Source organism: Ranitomeya imitator, chromosome 3 (assembly GCF_032444005.1).
Source record: "Ranitomeya imitator isolate aRanImi1 chromosome 3, aRanImi1.pri, whole genome shotgun sequence".
Taxonomy (NCBI): Eukaryota; Metazoa; Chordata; class Amphibia; order Anura; family Dendrobatidae; genus Ranitomeya; species Ranitomeya imitator.
Genome location: NC_091284.1, coordinates 778406976 through 778430128, shown reverse-complemented (window position 1 = coordinate 778430128; position 23153 = coordinate 778406976). Strand labels below are relative to the sequence as shown.

General features: G+C 41.7%; 1 protein-coding gene across 1 annotated transcript in view; it reads right to left on the bottom strand.

Annotated features, from left to right (window-relative positions):
• Positions 1–1492: 1492 nt before the first annotated feature.
• Positions 1493–23153, bottom strand: part of FGF9 (fibroblast growth factor 9) — a 64487-nt gene continuing 42826 nt past the window's right edge. Inside the window, exons 2-3 of the mRNA XM_069759114.1 lie at positions 16128–16231; positions 1493–4668 (exon numbers count right to left, since the gene is read on the bottom strand). Coding sequence (XP_069615215.1) covers positions 4423–4668; positions 16128–16231 — 350 coding nt within the window. The 3' untranslated portion in view covers positions 1493–4422. The remainder of the gene's footprint in view (positions 4669–16127; positions 16232–23153) is intronic.

Sequence of the window (23153 nt, the reverse complement as noted above, 5' to 3'; positions counted from 1 at the left end):
TAAATTAGCTGCTGGCATCGGAACAAGATGCAGCAAAGGAGCACAGGGAAGGTAAGTGTAATAGTTTCATCTATCATATCATACCAGGATGGGGATGGGGCCACTCATACCAGGATAAAAATGGGGCCATGCCTACCAGGATGGAGATGAGGGGGCCATGCCTGCCAAGACAGGGATGAGGGGGCCACGCCTGCTAAGATGGGAATGAGGGGGCCACGCCTAACTAGATAGGGCTGAGGGGACCATATATACAAGGACAGGGGATATTAGTACAGAACTGACCACATTTTTTGCTTCAATTTTTTTTCCCAAATTTTCTCCTCAGAAACTTAGGTGCGTCTTATAGTCTGAAAAATACAGTACTCTTTCTGGGAACGCAGGCTTAGGGCGGTTTTACACTTGCGGTCCCTTGATGTGCGGCGGGCTGCGGACTTCCTCCGTGAAGCCCCGCCCTCGGCCGCACCTCCGCTTGTAGCTCCGCCTACATCTGTATGCGGCCCGCATGCAGCCTTCGTACCTATATTTAACATTAGGTACGCAGGTCGTGCGGCTGTATGCGGATGGTGCCGCATGCGTCGTTTTGACGATGCGGCAAAAAAAAAAAAAATGCTACATGGCTGCGTCTCCGCAAGTCGCCGCATCGTCAAAACGACGCATGCGGCACCATCCGCATACAGCCACATGACCTGCATACCTAATGTTAAATATAGGTACGCAGGTCGCATGCGGGGAGGTGCGGCCGAGGGCGGGGCTTCATGGATGCACATGCACATCAGGGGAACGCTAGTGTGAAACTAGCCTTAGAGATTGGATTTTTTTAATTTTCAACTTATGATGCAATTTTCATTAAAAAAAAAATGTGACCTTAGGTGATAGAATTTGACTAGATCATGCAAGTAAAAATTAGAAATGATGCATCAATGATATTTCCAGTGGTACATCCCTAGGAGTAATGCGTATCATGTTTAGATCTATATTTTTTCCTTTTTAATCAAAAAGTAAGATCAGACCCTGGCACAAAACAGAGGTGAAACATTTCCTTATGAAAATGGAACAGTAAAGGCCCCTTTCCTGCTCCTTCTTCTTCTTCATCGCAATGTTTTAAAATCCAATCCTTCATTAGAGCAGTTCTCCTCCCCATGTTGTGCCATGGGACCAACATGTCGAAAAATATAGTCGATTGTTACACAAGCAAATAAGGTCACAATGTGTATAGTTACCTAACGGGGAAGAATAAAAAAAAATATATACCTTTGTGTCCAATTACACATTTCAGAACACTTTTAAATAAATATTTATTTCTATGCTTATTGCTTAAAAAATATTACAATATTTTTTTTTTCCTTTTCAAAACGTACCACACATTTCAAACTTGCCTATGAAGGGTCCAGAATTTGTGATGTGCAGACAATTATTGAAGCATAAAAAAAAAGAAAAGAAAATAAAAAGGTAAAGAAAAGAAAATAAATAAAAAAGGATAATACTTTTCCCCTTGTCGTTATTCATAAAGATTTATTAATGTTCATTTTGCAAGTTATTTAAAAAAAAATAAAATAAAAAAAATAGGGCGCTAATGTTTTATGACAGTTCACGCTGAAAGCAAATTTCAATAGACAGATGTTACATTGACCCCTAGGAAGGCTGCATTTTCAGGTAGACGATACGGTGTGCACATGTACGTACAAGTTATCCTGTTGACCTGGGTTTTGCATTTTAATTTTAATATCCACCACGTTATTCAAGCTTTAGCAAACATATGGGACTATTTGCAGCTGCTGTGTTGCATCTGATAATCCCAGTAGCCATTATTACATAGCTGTGCGGAAAAAAAAAGGCACCTACATTTTATTTTACTGCACAGAGCCTTTAACTATGACAAAAAAAAAACCATGAGATTATAATGTGCTCCTGGACATTTTCTAAAAAAAAAAACAAGAAAAAAAAAAAAACATAACGATAATTGTACCATCTGATTCAATATCTAATAGACAGGTAGATTATATATATATATTTATAAATATGCATATATGGTAAACCTTAGGTGCCTTTCAGCAGCAGAGAAGTTTGATGATGGTGAAACAGTTGGAAAGGACGCATCCTTTAAGGTTACAGCATAAAAATTGGAAGCCTGGCATGGTTCTTTTCCTTTTGGATTAGACTTTATCAGTGGTGAAAGTGAACACGAGAGGGTTGACAGGTAACATTGGTATAGACTGCTGGAAAACGTTAAAAAAAATTGGAATAATTGAAAAATAAATAATTCCAGTCTTAAAAAAAATAAAATAAAAAGGTGATGCTCGAAATCCAAACAAACAAGAGTGCACAGTGTTTGTACAACTCAGAACTTGTCTAAAGTGTAGACAAAATAGTAAAAAATAAATAAAAAAACAAAAAAAACACAAGAGGACCATACAGAATTATTCGGTGACTCTAAAGCAGAATGATCAGTGGCCTAAAGAGAGTATCTTCCAAGCGGTAGCTACCAAAAAGAATGGACTAGACGCTTCTTTTAGCCGCTTCGTGGCTTTCGAAGCCGTTGAAAGAAGTAACAAAAGACGTAACAGATGTACAGAAAAAACGTTTTGACGTTGCTGTGCATATGATCATTCTTTTGGGCGTTTTTTTTAGCGCTTTTTCAGGTGGGTTCCACCTGAAAGAGACATCGTGTGCACATATCCTTAGAGTGGATCACTGAGAATCCCAGCAGTTTTGTCCCAAGTGATCAGCAAGTCATTACCTGTCCTGTGCCAACTTGGCGAGGGCGGACAACCCCTAGAAGGGGGTGGTTTTCGTCGCATGACAACTACTGTCCAAATAACTATGTGCCAGAATGACTCCACTCTGATGAACCCAGCGTATCCATATATCACACCGATGTTTCCCCAAACGCCAGACCGAACGACCCCCCCAAGAGATCATCATTTCAGGATATCCTTAGTATTGCACATGATGGAATTATTATCAAGGCATCAGGAACTGCAACATGTTCTCTCCTGTGTAATGCTAAGGGAACCTTGAAAACATGTGTTGGGGGCCCATTATGACTGGAGTTTGGGAAACACTATTAGGCCGGGGTCACACTTGCAACTGCAATGCGAGAAACTCGCGCAAGGTTCTCTCCTCAATACCCGGCACTGCCGCCGGCACCGGGTACGGAGTGTGCGGCTGCATGTATTTCTATGCAGCTGAACGCTCCGGGTATTGAGGCGAGAGACTTGCGCGAATTTCTCGCATTGCAGTTGCAAGTGTGATCCCGGCCTTACAGACAGCCACTCACTTGAATAAATGGCTGTCACCTAAAAATACATTTTCCCCCGCAGTGGCACTGTAGGGTAAAATTTGTGGCTGGCCATTATCTACCCCTAGCAAATCACACCAGGCATAGAGAATCCAGTTTTTATTAAAAAAGAAGTTATATTCATGAGACAACTGGATTATGGGGTTATTTAAAAGGACCAGCTTCTTTTTTTTTTTACAGTCAGTGAATAATTCAGTATGGTATTGCAGAAGGTGGTTGCACTTAAACAGAAAAATGGCCACAGAGCAGATTGTCACCTAGAGGGTCATTATTGGTTTCATTTTTTGTATTATTATTTATTTCAATCCATGCACCTTAATAATAAACTTGCATGAATTTACCACAGGTTCATAATGGTCTTTAACAGATAATGCTTACCGAGCCTAAAGCTTCGAAAATGCCTATCTGGCCTGTACATATTTCATTAAAAATAAACTCTATATAATAAATAAATATATAAAATAAATATAATGTTGCCTTTGGAATTTCTATAAATAAATTTAAAGTTTGTTTTTGTATAGTATTTTTTTTTTTTTTACATTTTTGTTTCTTTTTTTTTTTTGCCGTTTTCTCTAAGAGGTCTTTGATTTATGCTCATTAGGATGGCACCTCATTGAGCAATTAACTGAAAAGTCTTTTTGTTTTTTTAAAATAAGACTGCACCCATCCATGCCTTTGTAAATGAGCGTATAACTTGAGAAGGCCTTTAGCCAAAACTCTTGATGAACCGAAATATGGCAGCTATGCTGATATAGGATGAATTAAGGGGTGATCAAAAATTTAAAAGCATGTCTATTTTTCCAGCATGCATCAGGCCTCATTCCTTCTTGCTTTGTTTCTATATTTTTTTTTTTTAGCTCTTTGCCTTTGTAATAGATCAAGCACTCATGGGCACAGCCTTTCCTCCAGGAGGACAATCCTTTAAGTGCAGAACAGAATTAGCATGTTCCATCCAAGCCTCCATCATATATAATGCATGCGACAAAGTTTGGCAACAGTGCAGCTGATGTGATGACCCAGCTAACCAATAAGAACCCATCGGTGAAACCTTTTTTGATTTAATATAGTGGTTACTTTTTTTTTTTACTTTTTTTTTAAGGGCTTGAGTGAAATAAGCGTCTTTGTCAACTTTGGCTTAGTATATCTTTATAAAGTTCAGGAACTTTTTCTGGGTCCACAGGCCTAGGTAAAAAATGTGTAAATTTCTGATTCCGTTTAGTCCTATTCCCTTCTCTTGGAGTCCCATCTTTATTCAATGCTACATAGTATCGACGTCCAGTGTCCACGTTTTTATAGAGGTTCGATGAATAAGTGTTGTACCAGTTTTCTTCAAATTGCTCTCGAAATACGCACTCTCGGGTCAACTTGTCCTGGAAGAAAGAAAAGAAGAAGTTTAATATTTATGCTCAGATTTTTCAACAAGGTTGGTGCAGTAATCTAATAGATTTTTCAAAAATTTTGCATGATCATATATAGCATGGTGTGAGCTTCAAGGAGGAACTGTATGCGACGACAAATCATAGAATCATAGAATGGTAGAGTTGGAAGGGACCTCCTGGGTCATCTGGTCCAATCCCCTACTCAAAGCAGGATTCACGAAATCATCCGAGTCAGATGTCTGTCCAGCCTCTGTATGAAGACCTCCATGGAAGGAGAACTCCCCACTTCTCGTGGCAGCCTGTTCCACTCATTGATCACCCAGATAATCTGAAAAACTCAATATCACAAAAGATCCTCCAACAACAAAAGGTTGGCTATTTCATCAATGGTGAATTTTCATTAATCCTACAGTCCTAGATTGGTACGACTTGATTCTTGAAGATGTGTTCCAAACAAAAATAAAAACACCTATCTCATCTATCAAGTAGATGAGTGATCAGTGGAGGCCCCATCAACCACCAGAATAGGGGCTTCAGAGCCTCTTTCCTACACACTAGCTCCATCACAGAAGTCGGTTTTTGTTACATACGAGAAAAAAAAAACAGACTGAGTTATAAGTGTCAGCAATTTTTTCACTGGTGAGGGGAAAAAAAAAAACACTTTCTCCTAATCAGTCACTGAAAAACAGACAGCACTCAGATGGTATCTGGGTGCTGTCCGATTTTATCACAGACCCATAGACTTCTATTTTAGAGTTTAATCCAACACATAGATCAATATCGGAAAAGTCTCCATGATTTTCAACAAACCACAGGCATGTGAACAGCCCCATCAACAGTTATATGTATGAGTGCTATTTGTGAAAAAAAACCGGACAGCACTCATGTGAAAAACTAATATGTGAATGAACCCCAATGACTATTCGTATGGAGCAGTACTCAACCATGGACAAAAATTCAAGTGATTCTGGGGGACCAGCAGTTGGATCTTCATAATATATATATTTTTTAAAAAGTTACCGTAATTGCAGAAAGCACTGCTTCATTTTATTGCATATACTATAAAAGAGGTAAAAATTAAAACGGTAAATAAATGTGATCTTTCACAATTAATAGGAAGCTGTCAGCAAGATTTTTGCTATAAAATTTGAGGACAGAATGGGGTTGCAGCTGAGACACAGATTTTAGGAATTTGTCTCTTATTTGGCTTTGTGCTTGTTTCCATACAATGAATGTTTCATCACCTTTTATTATTACTGCCCAGACCACAGTGCATGCAAGCCTTAAGGTACCGTCACATTTAGCGACGCTGCAGCGATATAGACAACGATGCCGATCGCTGCAGCGTCGCTGTTTAGGTCGTTGTGTGGTCGCTGGAGAGCTGTCACACAGACAGCTCTCCAGCAACCAACGATGCCGAAGTCCCCAGGTAACCAGGGTAAACATCGGGTTACTAAGCGCAGGGCCGCGCTTAGTAACCCGATGTTTACCCTGGTTACCATTGTAAAAGTTAAAAAAAAAACAAACAGTACATACTTAAATTCCGGTGTCTGTCCCCCGGCGTCAGCTTCCCTGCACTGTGTCAGCGCCGGTGCGGGAAGCTGACGCCGGGGGACAGACACCGGAATGTAAGTATGTACTGTTTTTTTTTTTTTACTTTTACAATGGTAACCAGGGTAAACATCGGGTTACTAAGCGCGGCCCTGCGCTTAGTAACCGATGTTTACCCTGGTTACCAGTGAACACATCGCTGGATCGGCGTCACACACGCCGATTCAGCAATGACAGTGGGTGATCAGCGACCAAAAAAAGGTCCTGATCATTCCCAGCGACCAACGATCTCCCAGCAGGGGCCTGATCGTTGGTCGCTGTCACGCATAACGATTTCGTAAACGATATCGTTGCTACCTCACAAAAAGCAACGATATCGTTAACGAAATCGTTATGTGTGAAGGTACCTTTAGTCCAACCACACCACCTCTGATAAGCAGCTCACTGTCAATAGACTGCACCCATTAAACCAAGTTATAGATCGTTGGAATCAGGGTCTCCTTTCCTACATCATGCTGTTCTCAGATGAGGTAGTGAAAACCTCATAACAGATTTCCTTTAAGGCTGAAATACGCATTAGATGAAAACATTCCATCAAACAATCAAGACTTGTCAATTATCCCAAACACATCTTAGACTGCATAAGCCAATAATGGTTTTCTTGGGACAACGTTGCAGCCATTGTTGATCATCAGCCAATCATTCAAAACACTGGTCGGGAGGATTTTCATAAAGAATTTTTTTCAGCTTGGCAATCAAAGGGAATGGTTGTTCATTTCACCAAACCAGCCAATGATCATTCAGTGTGGTCAAAATCCACCATTTTATTATAATTTTATCTAATGTGTATGGGCGCGCTTTAGCCGTACTGGTATGCAAAAAAATAACGTATGACAGTTTGTTGTAATTATAACCGATTCTATTCTATAATCCAATTACCGGACGGCAACACAAGTGTCAAGAAATCGAAATTTCCTTAAGGTATTGGCAACGTCAGAGAGAAGTCCATATAAATCAATAGGCCAATTTCATGTCTCTCATGTGAATCTAACTGCGATCCATTGTGTCCTTTGGGTTTTACGCTATGTGCACATGTTGCAGATTAGGCTTAGGAATTTCTGGTGCAGATTCTGCATCTCTTGGCTGAAAATGCAGCTGCGGATTTGATGCGCTTTTTGTGCGGATTTGCTGTGTTTTTTACCCCTGCGGATTTCTATAATGGAATGGGTACAAAAATGCTGCATATCCGCAAAAAAAGAAGTGACATGCTCCTTCTATTAATCCGCAGCGTTTCCGCACGGAATTTTCCGCACCATTAGCACAGCATTTTCTTTTTACCATTGATTTACATTGTACTGTAAATCACTTGCGGATCTGCAGCGTTTCTGCACCGCAAAAAACGCTGAGGATCCGCTGGAAATCCGCAACTTGTGCACATACCCTTAGTCATGAGTGGAGGTACAAGTATTCATATTAGGACTAAAGGAGGCATTTATAGAAGATCAGCCACCCATTCAAGTCAATTGTGTTGGGGTGCTTTCACATTGTGTTTAGGGTCTCGTTTGTTGGTCCCGTCAGGGTTTCCGTCCAAACCCCCAGCAAAACGGGATCCGAACTTATGTGCCGATGGGGATATAGACAGCAATGGTATCGGCAATGTGAGTAATGTGAACGAATGTGAGCGGTCTACTACGTCCGAGTGTCCACGTCCAGTAGACGTACACACCTGGAAATGATGCACGTCAGAGCTCATATTCGCTCTGCCGGCACCATTACTGTCTATGGCCCCATTTGCGCCCAAGTTCAAGGCACGTCTTTCCAGGGGTTCAGACGTAAGCCCTGACGGGGCCACTGAATGGGTGCTCAGGAGCAATATGAAAGCACCCTTAGTGTGCTCGATTCAGGAAAAACTCAGTTTTCACAGATCAAACTAGGTCATTGAAATGTATTGTAGTAAGAAAAATCTGAATGCACACAGAAGCCATCATGGTTCTCAGTTTTGCACTGATCTGTTTTTGAGGGAAGCAAAATTGGATAGTGTCATATAAATGTAGTAGAGTTGGTACAAGCGGAATGGCAGGACCTGGTTCAATGGCTAGGTCAATAATCTGTTGATGCTAGATGGGAACCCCTAGCCTTCTACTTCCTAAGCTATTTCTCTGCTTTTGATTAGCCGGCCTGGCTTAAGGTCATCACTGCGGTTGGACGCACATGTAACGTGCACTAGGCTGGCTAATCAGGAGAGCCGCAAGACACGTGGATGCCACAATGCAAAAGGTGGTTTTCAAGGCTTCCATCCAGTGGTCACAGATTACTAATTAGGCCGATGGACTGAGTTTTGCAAATCAATTTGTCATTTCCTGGTCTAATGAGGAATAGTACTTCTAAAAATGCCAAACACAATCTTTATATTCACTCTTCTCTTATTCCCCTTATCAAAACTTTAAAAAATTAATTCGAATAAAGACAAAAAAAGTGTTACATGTGGATCCTGAATTAGTACGCCATGTTTTACATTGCCATTGTCGATGAGGGAGATTTATTAAATTGTGTGAAAGAAAAAACCTGGTCTTTGATGCCCATAGCAACCAATCACAGTGCAGCTTTCATTTCTTATGGGTCTCTCGGAAAATGAAAGCTGTGTTGTGACTGGTCACCAAGAATTATGAAAGCGGTTTTATTATGATTTTTAGCTGGCATAATAATGCGCACAGTTTGGGTTGTCCCATCTAGGGCATTCCTAATACATTCACAAGATATGACATAAATATAAGATATGTGCCGGTCGTAATATTTATTTCTTTTTTCTAGGCTGAAGCCCTGCTGTGCTCCCATGTCAGTGGAGATGTTTCCGCTCTCTCCATACATTTGTATGACAGCACCAAAAATTCCTTTTAAACAGTCTGGGAATCCCGATAGGCCACTACTTCTTCGGCAAGATATTTTAGAGGGGATTATACTGTATAATTTGGTTTTATTCTACATTTTTCTTCCTCATACAAGTTTCCAAAGGTCAGGCTGAAAGTAATTCAAATATTTTGTACAATATTCTAATAATTCTATATTATTTGTTGCACCTCAATCCTTATGGATGTCCAACAAAAATAAACGAAGACTTGGGTCTCAACCGTTTCGCCTTGGAGACACCTTAAATGATCTGCACAGTTAAAAGCTGTAATTTTCTCATGAAAAGCTCTGTCTGAACTCCCTATAGGCAGCGCATCCCCCTACCCCCATAATAAATTAATCATGGCTAAAATGATCGTTTCATCGAGAACACGCCATATTTACATTTCGAGAGGCAGTACACGCTGTATGGGATCTTTAATGATTGGTGCTCCGAAGGCTTTTATAGTATGTACTGATCAGTGGGCTATTTCAGAGTTTTAATTATTTATCTGCGTGGATGGTAAAATGCATTATTTAATATCACCGGAGGAATCTCTTAACTGGGAGTGACATGTACAGTGCATGGAAGGAAACAAAGAGCTCATCCCCTCCCCCACACCTGTCTCACCCCACTTTATAAAACTACAAAAGAAATCTAAAAATTCTGTTATATAAACAGCTGAAGGTTTTATTCTACAAGACTGGTTAATTAGCCGACTCCGAGGACTTCCCCACACAGGCAGAATGTATAGACACTTTGGAGACTATATAAGATAACTGCATAATCTGCAGTTATGGTTGAAATTGTTCCTGGAAACGTAACTTGAAGGTCCTGGACCCCAATACAAAATCTGTAACATGTACCATGTGCCATCTTATGTGGTAAAGAGACTTTTGGGTCTCCTTGGGTACCAGGACCTACGTACTACCGCTACCATTACCCCTCCCCTCTACATCTATGCCCCTGATTGTACGGGGAAACGTAATACCAAAGTCCTAAAAATCAGTGGCATAAGACCATTGAAAGAAGACCACACAACCACCATGGGGGATGTGATCTTAACTGAGTGGCTTCACCCAATGCCTCGCATTTACCCACGTCTCTTGACATCGGCTATATATGTATGGCAGAAATCTGTAGAATTTATAAGCAGTAAATTCCATACCCAATAGATGTTTTCCACAGAAGACACGGGAGACTGGAACTAGTTCTGATCATAGCAGTTTATCCACTGAGGTGCTATGGTGAACAGCAACCATGGGATCTAAACGGTTAGAAAGGGAGGGTCTGCCGTCATCACCATTGAGACCCCAGATTTCTATGTACGTTCCAGGTAGAAATCTGATTGTACGCATGCCATGGCATTGCAGATTCCCAAAATTACTTTGGATTTAGCAGCACATGATGGGGTCTAGACTATAGGTGAACAGGTGAATCCCCTGGTGGACCCCTGTCCAGGAGTGCCACCCACCCGCACTATGAGTACCATGATCTGGGGGCGGGCACCCTTTACTAGGTGGTCTCACTCCCTGCTTGGCATTTGCCCACTTTTCCCAATAACTACCGTCTATATATGCTGTTTTCCACGGCAGACACCCATGATTGAAGCCAATTCTGATCATAGCGACTTATCCACTTCAATGCTATGGTGTATAGCAATCAAGACATCGAAATGGTTAAGCTGGCAGGGCCCTGCACCAACCTCCAGATTTCTATGTACGTTCCTCATAAAACTTTTTGAATGTAGACATGCCATGGCATTGTAGATTCCCAGAATGATTTGGGATTTAGCAACAAATGATGAGGACTGGACCATAGGGGAAAAAGGTAAATCTCCTGGTGGGCCCCTGTGCAAGAATTGGCCCACCAAATGAGCAGAGCTTGGCACAGAAATGGAATTACATAGAAGACCAGCTGCAATCCACACAGTATCCTCCATCACTGGTGAATAATATTTGCACGTAGCTGAAGAGTGGGCCCCCAGAATCAATGTTACTGGTGGGCCCCTAGTATCCCACTCCCATACAGATACACTAGGTAAATAGTATCCAAAATCTGGCAGCCATAGGTAGCGCCTTTTATGATGTTCCTGATATAATAAAAGAGGCGACATTGTGCTTTGTGAGTGAATAGATTTATCTGAAGTAAACTGACCTAGAATCACTCCACAAACCAGAAATAGGAGGCGTAAAACTCAGTTACATGCATTACTAAGTACATTAAATTTTGCGGTCCCTTTATCTGAACAATGTGTGTTGTGGATTCTGTGGTTGTTGGCAGTTCTCAGTTATAAACACATGGGTGGGAAAAGAAAAATGTATTCCTAGACTTTTTTGCATTTTTGTGACCAGTAGAAATTTGCCGACTGACACAATGGAACATTTAATGTTGTCTTCCATGTCACAATATAGTCATTGTTCAGAATTTGGAACATTGAAGAGATGCTTGAAATTACTAGGCCTCTTCCTAGACTAGAAATATTGACAGATCCCTAATGTCAAATCATTTACCAGCATAGCGCTCCTTTCATACCCATTGTTGTTGGATCTGTATGTTTTTGCCAACTTTATGGCTCTAACATTTTTATTTCTTTTGCTATATTTTAGAAACTGTAATGGATTATTATACAATAAAAACTCACTATTCGGGCTTGTTCACACCTCCATATTTTTGGTCTGACATAAAAAATTTATTCTACTCGGTCCCATTTTATTCGATGGGGCAGTGCAGACGAGCAATATTTTTCAGGGACCGAATTTGCGTGTAAAATCGCAGCTATTTTCTTCCATAAATTGAATGACACTCTTCTTTTCCCCTTGGCCCATTCTCTTTGGCCATGGCTTTCGGCTTGACTAGGCCTCTGATGCCACTGTGCAGTCATGTCCAAGGATGATCTCCAAAGTTGGCCTTGATCAGAGGTCCCCAACGTTTCTGACCTTGAGAGCCACATTCAGCTCTGAGAGAGGGTCGGGAGCCACATCCAGCCTTGAAAGAGGGTTGCGAGCCACATTCAGCTCCCGCCCCCTCACAATAGTGGCAACCAGAGCCCCAATTAAAGGCATAATGGTTAACCAAAGTTTTTCCAAAAATCACACCAAAGCAGTATACTAAGATCCATGGGTTCCTACAATACCCCCATTCAGTATTCTCCTATAAAGCACTCCCAAGACACTGTCACATCCAGCTTCAAACACCTCCTCTGACAGATGGTGTAATCTTGTCTCCAGCATACCATACTTAAATCATCTCAAAACCCCTAAGACCAGTATATGTGCGTCCAAATCTGCTCTTCTGTGCAGGGCTGCTCACAAAATTCACCATTTTCAGATTTGCTCTTCATACCTGTTTGCTAGAACTGGAGCTAATTCACCAAGCAGGCAGACAGCCGCGAGCCACAATTCATGGGACCGCGAGCCACATGTGGCTCCCGAGCTACAGGTTGGGGATCCCTGGCCTAGATGGACACCATTTTGCTGGATTTGCAGAGCAAATTGCAAAAAAAATAAAAAATCCGTACTCTGAAGAACAAGTTTTTTTTTGTAGTTTTTTTTTTTTTTTTAAATTGAAGAATTTAATTACACTTGAATAAAATCGTTTATTTCTAATAGTCAGTCTACAGGAGAAATAGCTGATGCCGAACAGGCCAGTTCAAACAGCTACATATTGTTTATGGTTAGCTTTAGAGATGCTTGAATTTATGAAGTTCAAGCCTAAAGCATCACATGCTTCTGAGGTTTTGGATGAAAATATTCTTATACTTCCTACAAAAGACTACCTTATGAGGATATCCCCTGCCAATATGCCCAATTAGGACAGAATGTAGTTGACCTTAGCCCTCTTGTTGTGTCAGCAAAATTCAAAAAAAAAAAAAGAAAAAAAAAGAAAAGAGTATTCAATCTTGACGACATGGCCCATCTTTATCGTTGGCCATACATCAGAATGGCCAGACACAAGCAAGGTTCACAATCAAGAGTGGCTAAAGAGAGCAGTTTGTGCTATAGTGGGTTCTGTAAGACAGTACATCGATGTGGCCGGAAGTGTAACGCACTTGCTTGGATAGTATCATGATTATCTGGAAACCCATGAGAACATGGGAGAAGATTCAGACTTCGAGGAAAGAAAACAGCAAGGTTAGCCAGTGGGATGCTTTGAAGAAGAACATTCCTTACAGCTAACCATTAAAATTCCAATCTATACAAAAAATTTACCTCCTGACACCAAAGAGTAGACATGTAAAATAATGTGGCAGGAAATTGGCCAATGCAATCATTTCCTCATCATTGCCTTCTTCAGAAATGTGTTAACTGCTCTTTGTAGTAGCCAACACCTATGGATTGCTCATTGTTTGACAATTCAGCATTCACACAATTTGCATGGCAGTACCAAAGTGATTTGTTGAGTATTCACACAGATGTGTGAAAACTACTGTTCTTTGGGATAAGTTCACACATCCCACTTAGAAAAGTGAATGTGTGTGCACAAGTCTGTAGGTTCGGTTTGACCAAAAAGAGAAAACATGCTTCAATATCACTTAGAAGATGGACACGATGTAACTCTATCTTAGACTTCCCCAATGCCCACAGATATAGATAATCGTGAACGTGGATTAGAAGTAACAAGCTAAAAATATTAGAAGGGACCCCAAGAGATCAACTGTAATTCACAACGAGAAATGAACAGAAAGTGTCCACTGCTAGATGCCACTCGAGGACTACGGTAATTATTACACAGTGCCTACTGAAATCGATGGGCTTTCTACGTAATGCCAGACAAGGTCCTCCAGAGCAAGAACATTTTTATAACCACTCTGTTCTTTTAAAATATATAGCTCCTGTAAATGGCAGAGCACTCTCGGTTTACCCTCTGGTTTTATGGTGAATGCTTATTTACTACAAGCCTTACTCCATCTAATTATTCAAACTCACTTTCAGTCTACTTAAAAAGGGTTGTTCCACTACTTTTAGATTGATGGATAGGTAATCAATATAAGTATGCTGGGAGGGGTGACACATGGTTTTCCCACTGATGAGTTGTTGTCGGCACCAGCAGTGGCCGAATGAACAGCACAGCTCCGTCGAATAAAATAATGGCAGATTTGCAGTACCCGGCTGTGGCTACTACACAGTTGCCGGAGCTATACTGTTCAGCTCCACAACTGGTCGCAGCTAAAATCAACTGGTCAGCATGAGTGCTGGTTATCGGACCTCCATTGATCTGTTATTGATGACCTAGCCATAGGGTAGGTCATCACAATAAAAATAGTGGAACAACCCTTCAACACCACAGTAGTAAACAAGCCTTGACCCAGAACTAGATATTGTTTTCCAACGTAGAACTCATTGTAAAGGAGTTAAATCATCACAAGAATGCCCAACTATTAAGAAGGGGGTTCCACCTCTAGAAACCAGATCAGGGCACTTCTACAAAGAGTAGCTCGTGTTCTAAGGGTTTCCAGGCTAACTACGCTGATCATACAATAATTAACAGATTGATTGGTAGACTTCAGTTTAAAAAAGGCAATAAAACTATTTAAGGGGTTATGTCACAAATGTCTCTTGTGAGATATCTGCAGGATATGTGATAAATGTCTGACAGCTGAAGCTCCTGCTTACCTCCACAATGGGGGCCCCTTAATCCCAAAGCAAACCCTCCATCAGTGAGTGGAAATTTGGCGACTGTCTCCAATTTTTGGTTTAGGAATTCTACGCAAGCAAATAGTCTAGCCTCTTAATCGAAATGCAGATCTATCATAGATTAATGGCTTATCTGATGGCTATGCCATGAATATCTCTAGTGAGACAACCATTGATTTACAAATAAAGCTGAAATGTTGTAAATGTCATCGGTTCGGGTATCAGACAGCTCATCCTATTCTTGAACTGCATTTAGGAAATAAAGTAAAACCTCTTGAAAAACAACCCCTATTTGATAAGTCCTCCTCTTTATCCAGACCAAATTTCCGGTGAGAATTATCAGCTCCTGCATACCGGCCATCATTTTTGAGAAGACCTCTTCTCTTGAAGGCCACTTTTCATTGCAATTTTATGTGGCCCTCTGAATGCAATTTCACTGTGTACATCATCGATGTACCCCATGTAAGAGCCAACTCCCCCGTTATTGTTGTTTTATTTGGTGCCCATTGCCGTCTTTACTTGAAAACAGAGGATTCATGGCCGTTGAATAAAGGGACGGCAAGAGAGTGCTAGGTTTGCAAATCTTTCTGTAGGCCTGTGTGATCTCTCACTTTGTCCTCTGACAGAAAGGTTATGTCAGATGTGTATTGCTTAAATGCTCTGTGTTGTTCTGTCTGGAGATGTCCTCACATACTTTATTTTGAAAGCCCTCAGGTTACTTTATTATGCAAGTTCTGCTTCCCTTTCTGACCAGGCCTTAAGCTGTCTCACCCTTAGGACATTATCAGGCACATGAATGAAGATCTGTATGCAGGGGAATACCAGCGGGGGACTGACAGGTTTGATTTATGGTGGTCTCCTTACAATGCTGTGTATTCTTGTGCATTTCAATTCGTTTTTGAGCACATCTGACTTTTGTACATCTATCACACATTAACTCATCCAACAGTGCAGTCTGGTGACAACTCCCTCCCCACTCCTCCTTTAAATTTAGACATCATCTTGCCTTGACTCCGGCCAAAATTTTCACAGGTCACGATTTAAAAAAAAAAAAAAAAAAAAAACATTGTCGGAAAAACCTGCAAAAACTAAATTTTATTTTATCATACATCAAAATTGTTCCATTGTGGGCGTTTTTGTTTTTAATCATTGGTACATATAGTTCTCCTCTATGTGGACTAAATTTTACTTTTAAAAATTGGAGCTTTATGATTTCACTTTATTTTTTTTTAGGGGGGCTTAACATTTACAAAATCGGACAATACATTATTATGGTATAAAAAGTCAGATCTGCAAGAATTTCATAACAAATAGGAATGTCTAAGATAAGTGGCCAAACGAATTCCGGCAACAGTAGAAAGATTTTAAAAACTTACCGACCCATACAGTTCCCCTTTCTCGTTCATTCCTAGGTACAGTCCGCTGTCGACACCTCGAATGCTGACGAGACCCACAGCTATACTTATAAATTCCAGGATTCCTATTAAAAAATAAAAAACATTGCAAAAGACAAGATATAAAAATAATTATAAAATGAATGGTCACACTTATAATAGCTAACGCAGAAGGAAAAAAAAATAAAGTGGTGTTGAAATAGTGCCACTCCTGTCCCACGGGCTGTCTGCAGTTTATTTGGGAAAAAAAAGAAAAAAAGGGACAATTTTTCTAATGTCAGATTTAAAAAATTCTCAAACAGGATTTGAGAGGAAAGGGGCAAATCCACTATATCCTAAAAATATACTTAAAGGTAATTCCAATCTCCAAGATCCTATCCCAAATTGTAGTAGCTGTAATATTAGCAAATACCATCAATTGGAAATGTAGTATAGTTCTTCCGATTCACTATGCCTCTTACCCTATGGGAAGGGAATTGCAGTAGCTTAGGTATCCATAGCTACGACCACTAACAGCTAACTGTCACTATGCGAGTGGTCGTAACCATGCTTACCTCCTAAGCTACTGCAATGCCCTGCACATGAGGCAAGCGATATAGCGAATCAGAAGAACTATACTACATTTCTAAATGGAGCCATTTGTTAATATTATTATTACACCTACTACATATTGGGCTAGGATCTTGGAGATGGTAATACCCATTTAATGGTAAGAAAAGCTAAATTAGATCAAGCCGTAACATTAATTTTGGAATTTCCCAAACTTTTGCACTAGTATTCTGTGTTTGTCAGATGCGAAGCATAATAAAGTGTAAGATAATGTACTTGTGATGGGTTGTGATGCCTCCATATTTTTCAATGTCACGTTTTATAATCAGTGTTATGTAGCTAAAGCTTTATGACAAATATGGTGGAGACTTTCCTCGGCTTTGCCATGGCGTTCCCCTGCTCTTCAAACATCCATTCGTCACATTGCCACCTTATCCCCATCTCACTTGTCTATGGGCCTTTTCAGCCTCCATCATCTGGGCCATAAAACTGCTTCCTCTGGCATCTAACTGCCATCAGACGGCCTTTGTGGTGTAAAGCAGCCACTTCCCAGTCTCATCCATAGTATCTGGATATCTCCAACACGCAAATGTTCCTCACAGCCTTATAACTCTAAGATCTGGAACATACAGGTGATGACGAGGATTTAGTACCAGGAGGTGAAAGACAACAAAATGAAAAAAAATAAAAAAAAGCACAACACAACGACATGTACTAAAGTAATAATAAACTGCAAGATACATAGATAATCTAATGGTAAAAAGTATTCAATGTACTGTGCATTCCAATTTCCATGTCCTAGGCTTTATAGAAAAGGTTAAAATGAGTAGATCTTTTTCCCACCTAACAGAATATCAGAATGATGCATTGCAGATAGCAGGAGAGTGTCACAGCAATAAACCCAGCGGCACACTGCACCCAGCCCTGAAATCCCTCTTTACATCATGTTGTGACTGTGCAGTAAAAACGCTTCTATTTTTAATCCCGGTGAATTAGCACATAGTACATTAATACAACGGAATTCATTTTATGTCCTGGAAACACAATATGTCTGAGATTTTGTAATCCAAGGAAGGCATCGTGACCCGCCCCACAGTCAGCGGAACAACAAGACCCAGCATGCCAGACCCCCTACACCCCCCCAAAAAAAATTGTATACATAGACAACAGATGGAAATTATTGGCAATTATCAAGACACCCTCAATAAAGGAGTGGTTCTGCAGGTGGGGACCACAGACCACATCTCAGTACCAATTCTTTCTGGCTGATGTTTTGGTCACTTTTGAATGTTGGTTGTGCTTTCACACTTGTGGTAGCATGAGACGGACTCTACAACCCACACAAGTGGCTCAGATAGTGCAGCTCATCCAGGATGGCACATCAATGCGAGCTGTGGCAAGAAGGTGTTAGGACTGGCGGAACGCACCAAGTTTAAGATGTAATGGTATTAGGTGCGTTCGCAGTCCGAGGTCCACCGTGCAGGTGAAAACCCTGCTGCTAGTAGAGACGGACGATATGGCAGTACAATGTGAATACACACATGGGTTAACTTCACCCTGTCTGAAGGAAGCAAACCCTGTTGCGTCACAAGGCCGCGGTACTGCACCAAGAGAGCAAGCAAGGAGTCTCAGAACTCAATCCCAAGACTCAGGATTTGAGTTCATAAAGACCTCATGCGCTCGACACCGCTACTGGGGTGTCAGAGAGACAGAAATAATATATTATTTAAGAAGCACGAGAGTGCGTGCGGTGCCGCACTGGCGGACGCCACTAACCACCCAGGCTTGGGTCAGGAAAGCGCAGAGAAAGCGCACGCTGCCGCACTGGCGGTCACAGCAATTAGACGCTGTAATGTGTGTAACGTGCTGATAGATAGCAATCATCCACCTTCCGCGAGCAGTCATACAATAGGGAGGGGATTTTAAAGAACGACTTTCACTCACAACACACACACGTTTACAAAAGTCAATACTAGCGCATGGCCGTGCGGCCATGCGAGCCTTAAATAGTTGCAGCACGTTTAGGACCTTCAGAGAAGGACCAATGGAGTTGCTGCAGTACCTGAGCATGTGACCCCAGATCTCCACTGAGAGATCTTGCCCTGGGCATGCTCAGAGTGCAAAGCAGGACTTAGTCCTAGCACCTACAAGGACCTTCCAAGAAGGAGCAATGACCTAGCTGCAGTATTTGATCATGTGACCCTCAATCTCCACTGAGAGATCTTACTCTGGGCATGCTCAGAGCATGAAAAGCAGGACTTAGTCCCAGAAGCGTCTGCTCGCCGCTGCCCAGCATGGACTTCAAAGGCAGAAGCAGGAAATGCAGCAGTAACTCTTAGCACAGAGTCAGACTGAGCGAGACGCTGGGATCGACGTCTCCGCTGAGCAGGCTCCACTGCGGCCGGAGAAGAATGGGAGACCGCAGCGGAGATGGCCTGAGATTCCCCCTGTGCAGAGGCAGGAACTCGACCCCTAACAGAAGGTTTGCTGTGTGTCAGCGTAGTTTCCAGAGGCAGGAGGCGCTACCAGGAGACAGGCCAGTACACCAGGAGACGTGGAGGGGGCCGTAGGAGGGCAACAACCCAGCAGTAGGACCCCTACCTCAGCCTTTGTGCAAGGAACAGGAGGAGCACTGCCAGAGCCCTGCAAAATGACCTCCAGCAGGCCACAAATGTGCATATGTCTGCACGAACGGTTAGAAACCAACTCCATGAGGATGGTCTGAGTGCCCGACGTCCATAGATGGGGGTTGTGCTCACAGCCCAACACCGTGCAGGACGCTTGGCATTTGGCACAGAACACCAGGATTGGCAAATTCGCTACTGGTGCTCTGTGCTCTTCACAGATGAAAGCAAGTTCACACTGAGCAGATGTGACAAAGTCTGGAGACACCGTGGAGAGCAATCTGGTGCCTGCAACATCCTTCAACATGGCCAGCTTGGCAGTGGGTCAGTAATGGTGTGGGGTGGCATTTCTTTGGAGGGCCACACAGCCTTCCATGTGCTCACCAGAGGTAGCCTGACTGCCATTAGGTACCGAGATGAGATCATCCTCAGACTCCTTGTGAGACCATATGCTGGTGCGGTTGACCCTGGGTTCCTCCTAATGCAGGACAATGCCAGACCTCATGTGGCTGGAGTGTGTCAGAAGTTCCTGCACGATGAAGGCATTGAAGCTATGGACTGGCCCGCCCGTTCCCCGGACCTGAATCCCATTGAACACATCTGGGACATCATGTTTCGCACCATGTACCAATGTCATATTGCACCACAGATTGTCCAGGAGTTGGCAGATGCTTTAGTCCAGGTCTGGGAGGGGATCCCTCAGGAGACGATCCGCCGCCTCACCAGGAGCATGCCCAGGTGCTGCACAGTAAGGAGGTCATACAGGCACATGGAGGCCACACACATTACTGAGCATAATTTCTTTGTCTTGAGGCATTTCTACTGAAGTTGAATCAGCCTGTAACTTCATTTTACACTTTGATTTTGAGCATCATTCCAACTCCAGACATTTTTTTAGGTTTTATTGTTCTCAACACATTCCATTATGTAACGAATAAAGATTTACCACTGGAATATTCCATTCAGTGATATCTAGGATGTGGGATTTTAGTGTTCCCTCTATTTTTTTTGAGCAGTGCGCATATATATATATATATATATATATATATATATATATATATATATATATATATATATATATATATAATTTTTATATATATCTGCTATGATCATGTGAGTTTAGTGTAAAGGACAAATGTAAGTGCAATGCGAAAAACTCGCACGAGTCTCCCGCATCAATACTCGGCACTGGAGGAGAGAAGGTTTTTCCACCAACATAGAAGAGGATTCTTTACTGTTAGGGCAGTGAGAATCTGGAATTCCTTGCCTGAGGAGGTGGTGATGGCAAACGCAGTCGAGGGGTTCAAGAGAGGCCCGGATCTCTTCCTCGAGTGTAACAATATTGTATCTTACAGTTATTGGGTTCTTTAGAAGGACGTAGATCTGGGGATTTATTCTGACGGAAGATAGGCTGAACTGGATGGACAATTGTCTTTTTTTGGCCTTAGTTACTATGTTTCACTGCCACCGGCACTCGGGACCGGAGCGTGCGGCTCCATGTATTTCTACGTAGCCGCATGCTCCGGTCGGGTATTGATGCGAGACACTCATGCGAGTTTCTCGCATTGCACTCGCAAGTGTGACCCCGGCCTTAAATTAAGGTGATATTTGGAGACTTTTGGTAGACAGCTTAACATACGTATAAAGCAACAGGCAATCATTAAATCACGAGATCCAAAAATTGCATCTGTGTTGGTTTTTTTTTTTGAGTGTTTTTCATTTATTTAAATAAAGTCCAGTCAGTAAGCCATTATTTAAAACCTCATATTATGACTTATCGATACCTAATTTATTTCTCAGGAACATATATGCATAAAATAAACTTCCCAGCCTGTCACACTAAAAGTACAGTAAACACACAAAAAAAAAAAAGGAGGGATCTGCATCTCAGACTTTTGCGCCTTAGATTGAGCGACATCATCGCGGTTCCAAACAGTATAAAGCAGCAAATTATCAGACACAAAGTCATTCTTCAGGATGAATGCATGAGCAGATACTGTATACTTCTGTACTCTTATATGATCTTTTCTAAGAGGGTGTGGCTCATGGGATTTTAGGAGGAGGTGGGGTGTCACACCCCCAGGGATAACAAGTAAAGTGCTGCCAATAACATGCTTCTGTATGGCGACAGAACTATCGTAGTAGCCATCGTTCCGCTCCCTTTGGTATATGTCAGTCTGTGTAAAGATGCACGGAACCGGCAACAATCTACTTGTACATAAATGATCGGCTTTAGTTAATGGATTGAGATCTTTACCATCTGCTCCATATCTGAAAATCCTACAAAAACAAAAATTAAAAACTAATACACAAATCTTAATAAACGCTCCTAGAAGCATTATCAATACATGGAATGATGGGACAATGTTTTAAAAATTCCAATTAGGGCTCGTACACATGACCGATTATATCGGATGAGTGATATCTGTGGTCTTCACGGGTATCACTTGTACCCATGATGTAAAAAAAAAAAAAAATCAGAGCCGTATCAGGTCGAAATTGGCAATGCAAGTCAATGGGTCCGTGAAAAGCATCGGACCGCACTTGGAGGACAAGAGGACAGAGCGCAATCAGATTTTCACGGGCTGACAGTATGAAAAAGGAGGAGAAATTGTTTTTTTAATCTCTCCACCTCTGAGAAAGAGAAAAACTGATGGGACTATCGTTGGTCTAATCAGAATAATCAGACAGTTTTTCTCAGACGAAGAGAAAATGGTCGTGTGCACCTACCCTTACAGTGGAATTCATAAAGCCAAATTTTCCGATTGTGCAACCAGAGCAGGTTAGGTGGTGTGCAAAGTGAGGCAAACGTTAACATAACTTGACCCTATTTGCCGACAGCAATTTTGAAATCTTTCTACACCACACTTCAGAGTCTTTTATTGTCAACATTTCACCTTTCATTCCTGTTGTCTCATAAATGATTCATGTGCTTTGCACATGTTAACCGAGACGCATCTGAGCAGCGCGCTCTGCGATTCCAGCTCCGTGCACACTGCCTTCAAATCCATTTTATCAGCACTGATTGGATAGTGTGCCAAGGCTTTCCGCACTTTCACAAGTCGAGCACCCTGGAGCAGCCATCCCCTGTCAATCCCCATAGCCAAACCCTGAAATAAATTTACTCCTAGTCGGTGAATTAGAATATATACACGACCGGCAAAATCTACTGAAACATAAAATCCTCCCAGGAATTGCACGGTGGCATTATCTGCTGACAATTTAAAGCTGCTGATTAATATTTCAGGTAGAAGAATGTTCACAATGCAGGAAATCGAATATTCATGACTATTATTACAGGGTTCACTACTGGAACGTTATCATGAAAGTTACAACATATTTTTACTAAAGGTCGAGGAACATATTTTAATACTGGAGTGTCTCCTCGAATGCCATTAGTGATGAGTATGCAGTGCACGCTCAGATAAGGTGTTATCCGCCATACTCGCGTACTAACAGAGTATGTTCGGCGTGCTCAAATAATATGTTCGAGTCCTTGCAGCTGCATGTCTCATGGCTTTTCGGATTACCTGTATGTTAGGCAACCCCTGCATGTGTTGTGGCTGTCGAACAGCCACAAGTCCTAGTATGCATGGCTCCTTATCCCCGTGCTTGTTTTCATGGCTCCTTATCCCCTATCCTTGTATGCATGGTTCCTATAAAAAAAAAAATAAACAACACATCCTACTTACCTTCCCTGTGCGCCCTCGCTGCATCTCGTTCCGGCACCAGCAGCTTTTCTGGCTGAGCGATCTCGTGACCCCGCTCATTAAGGTAATGAATATTCACTCCACACCTATGGGAGTGGAGAGAGGTGAATATTCATTACCTTAAT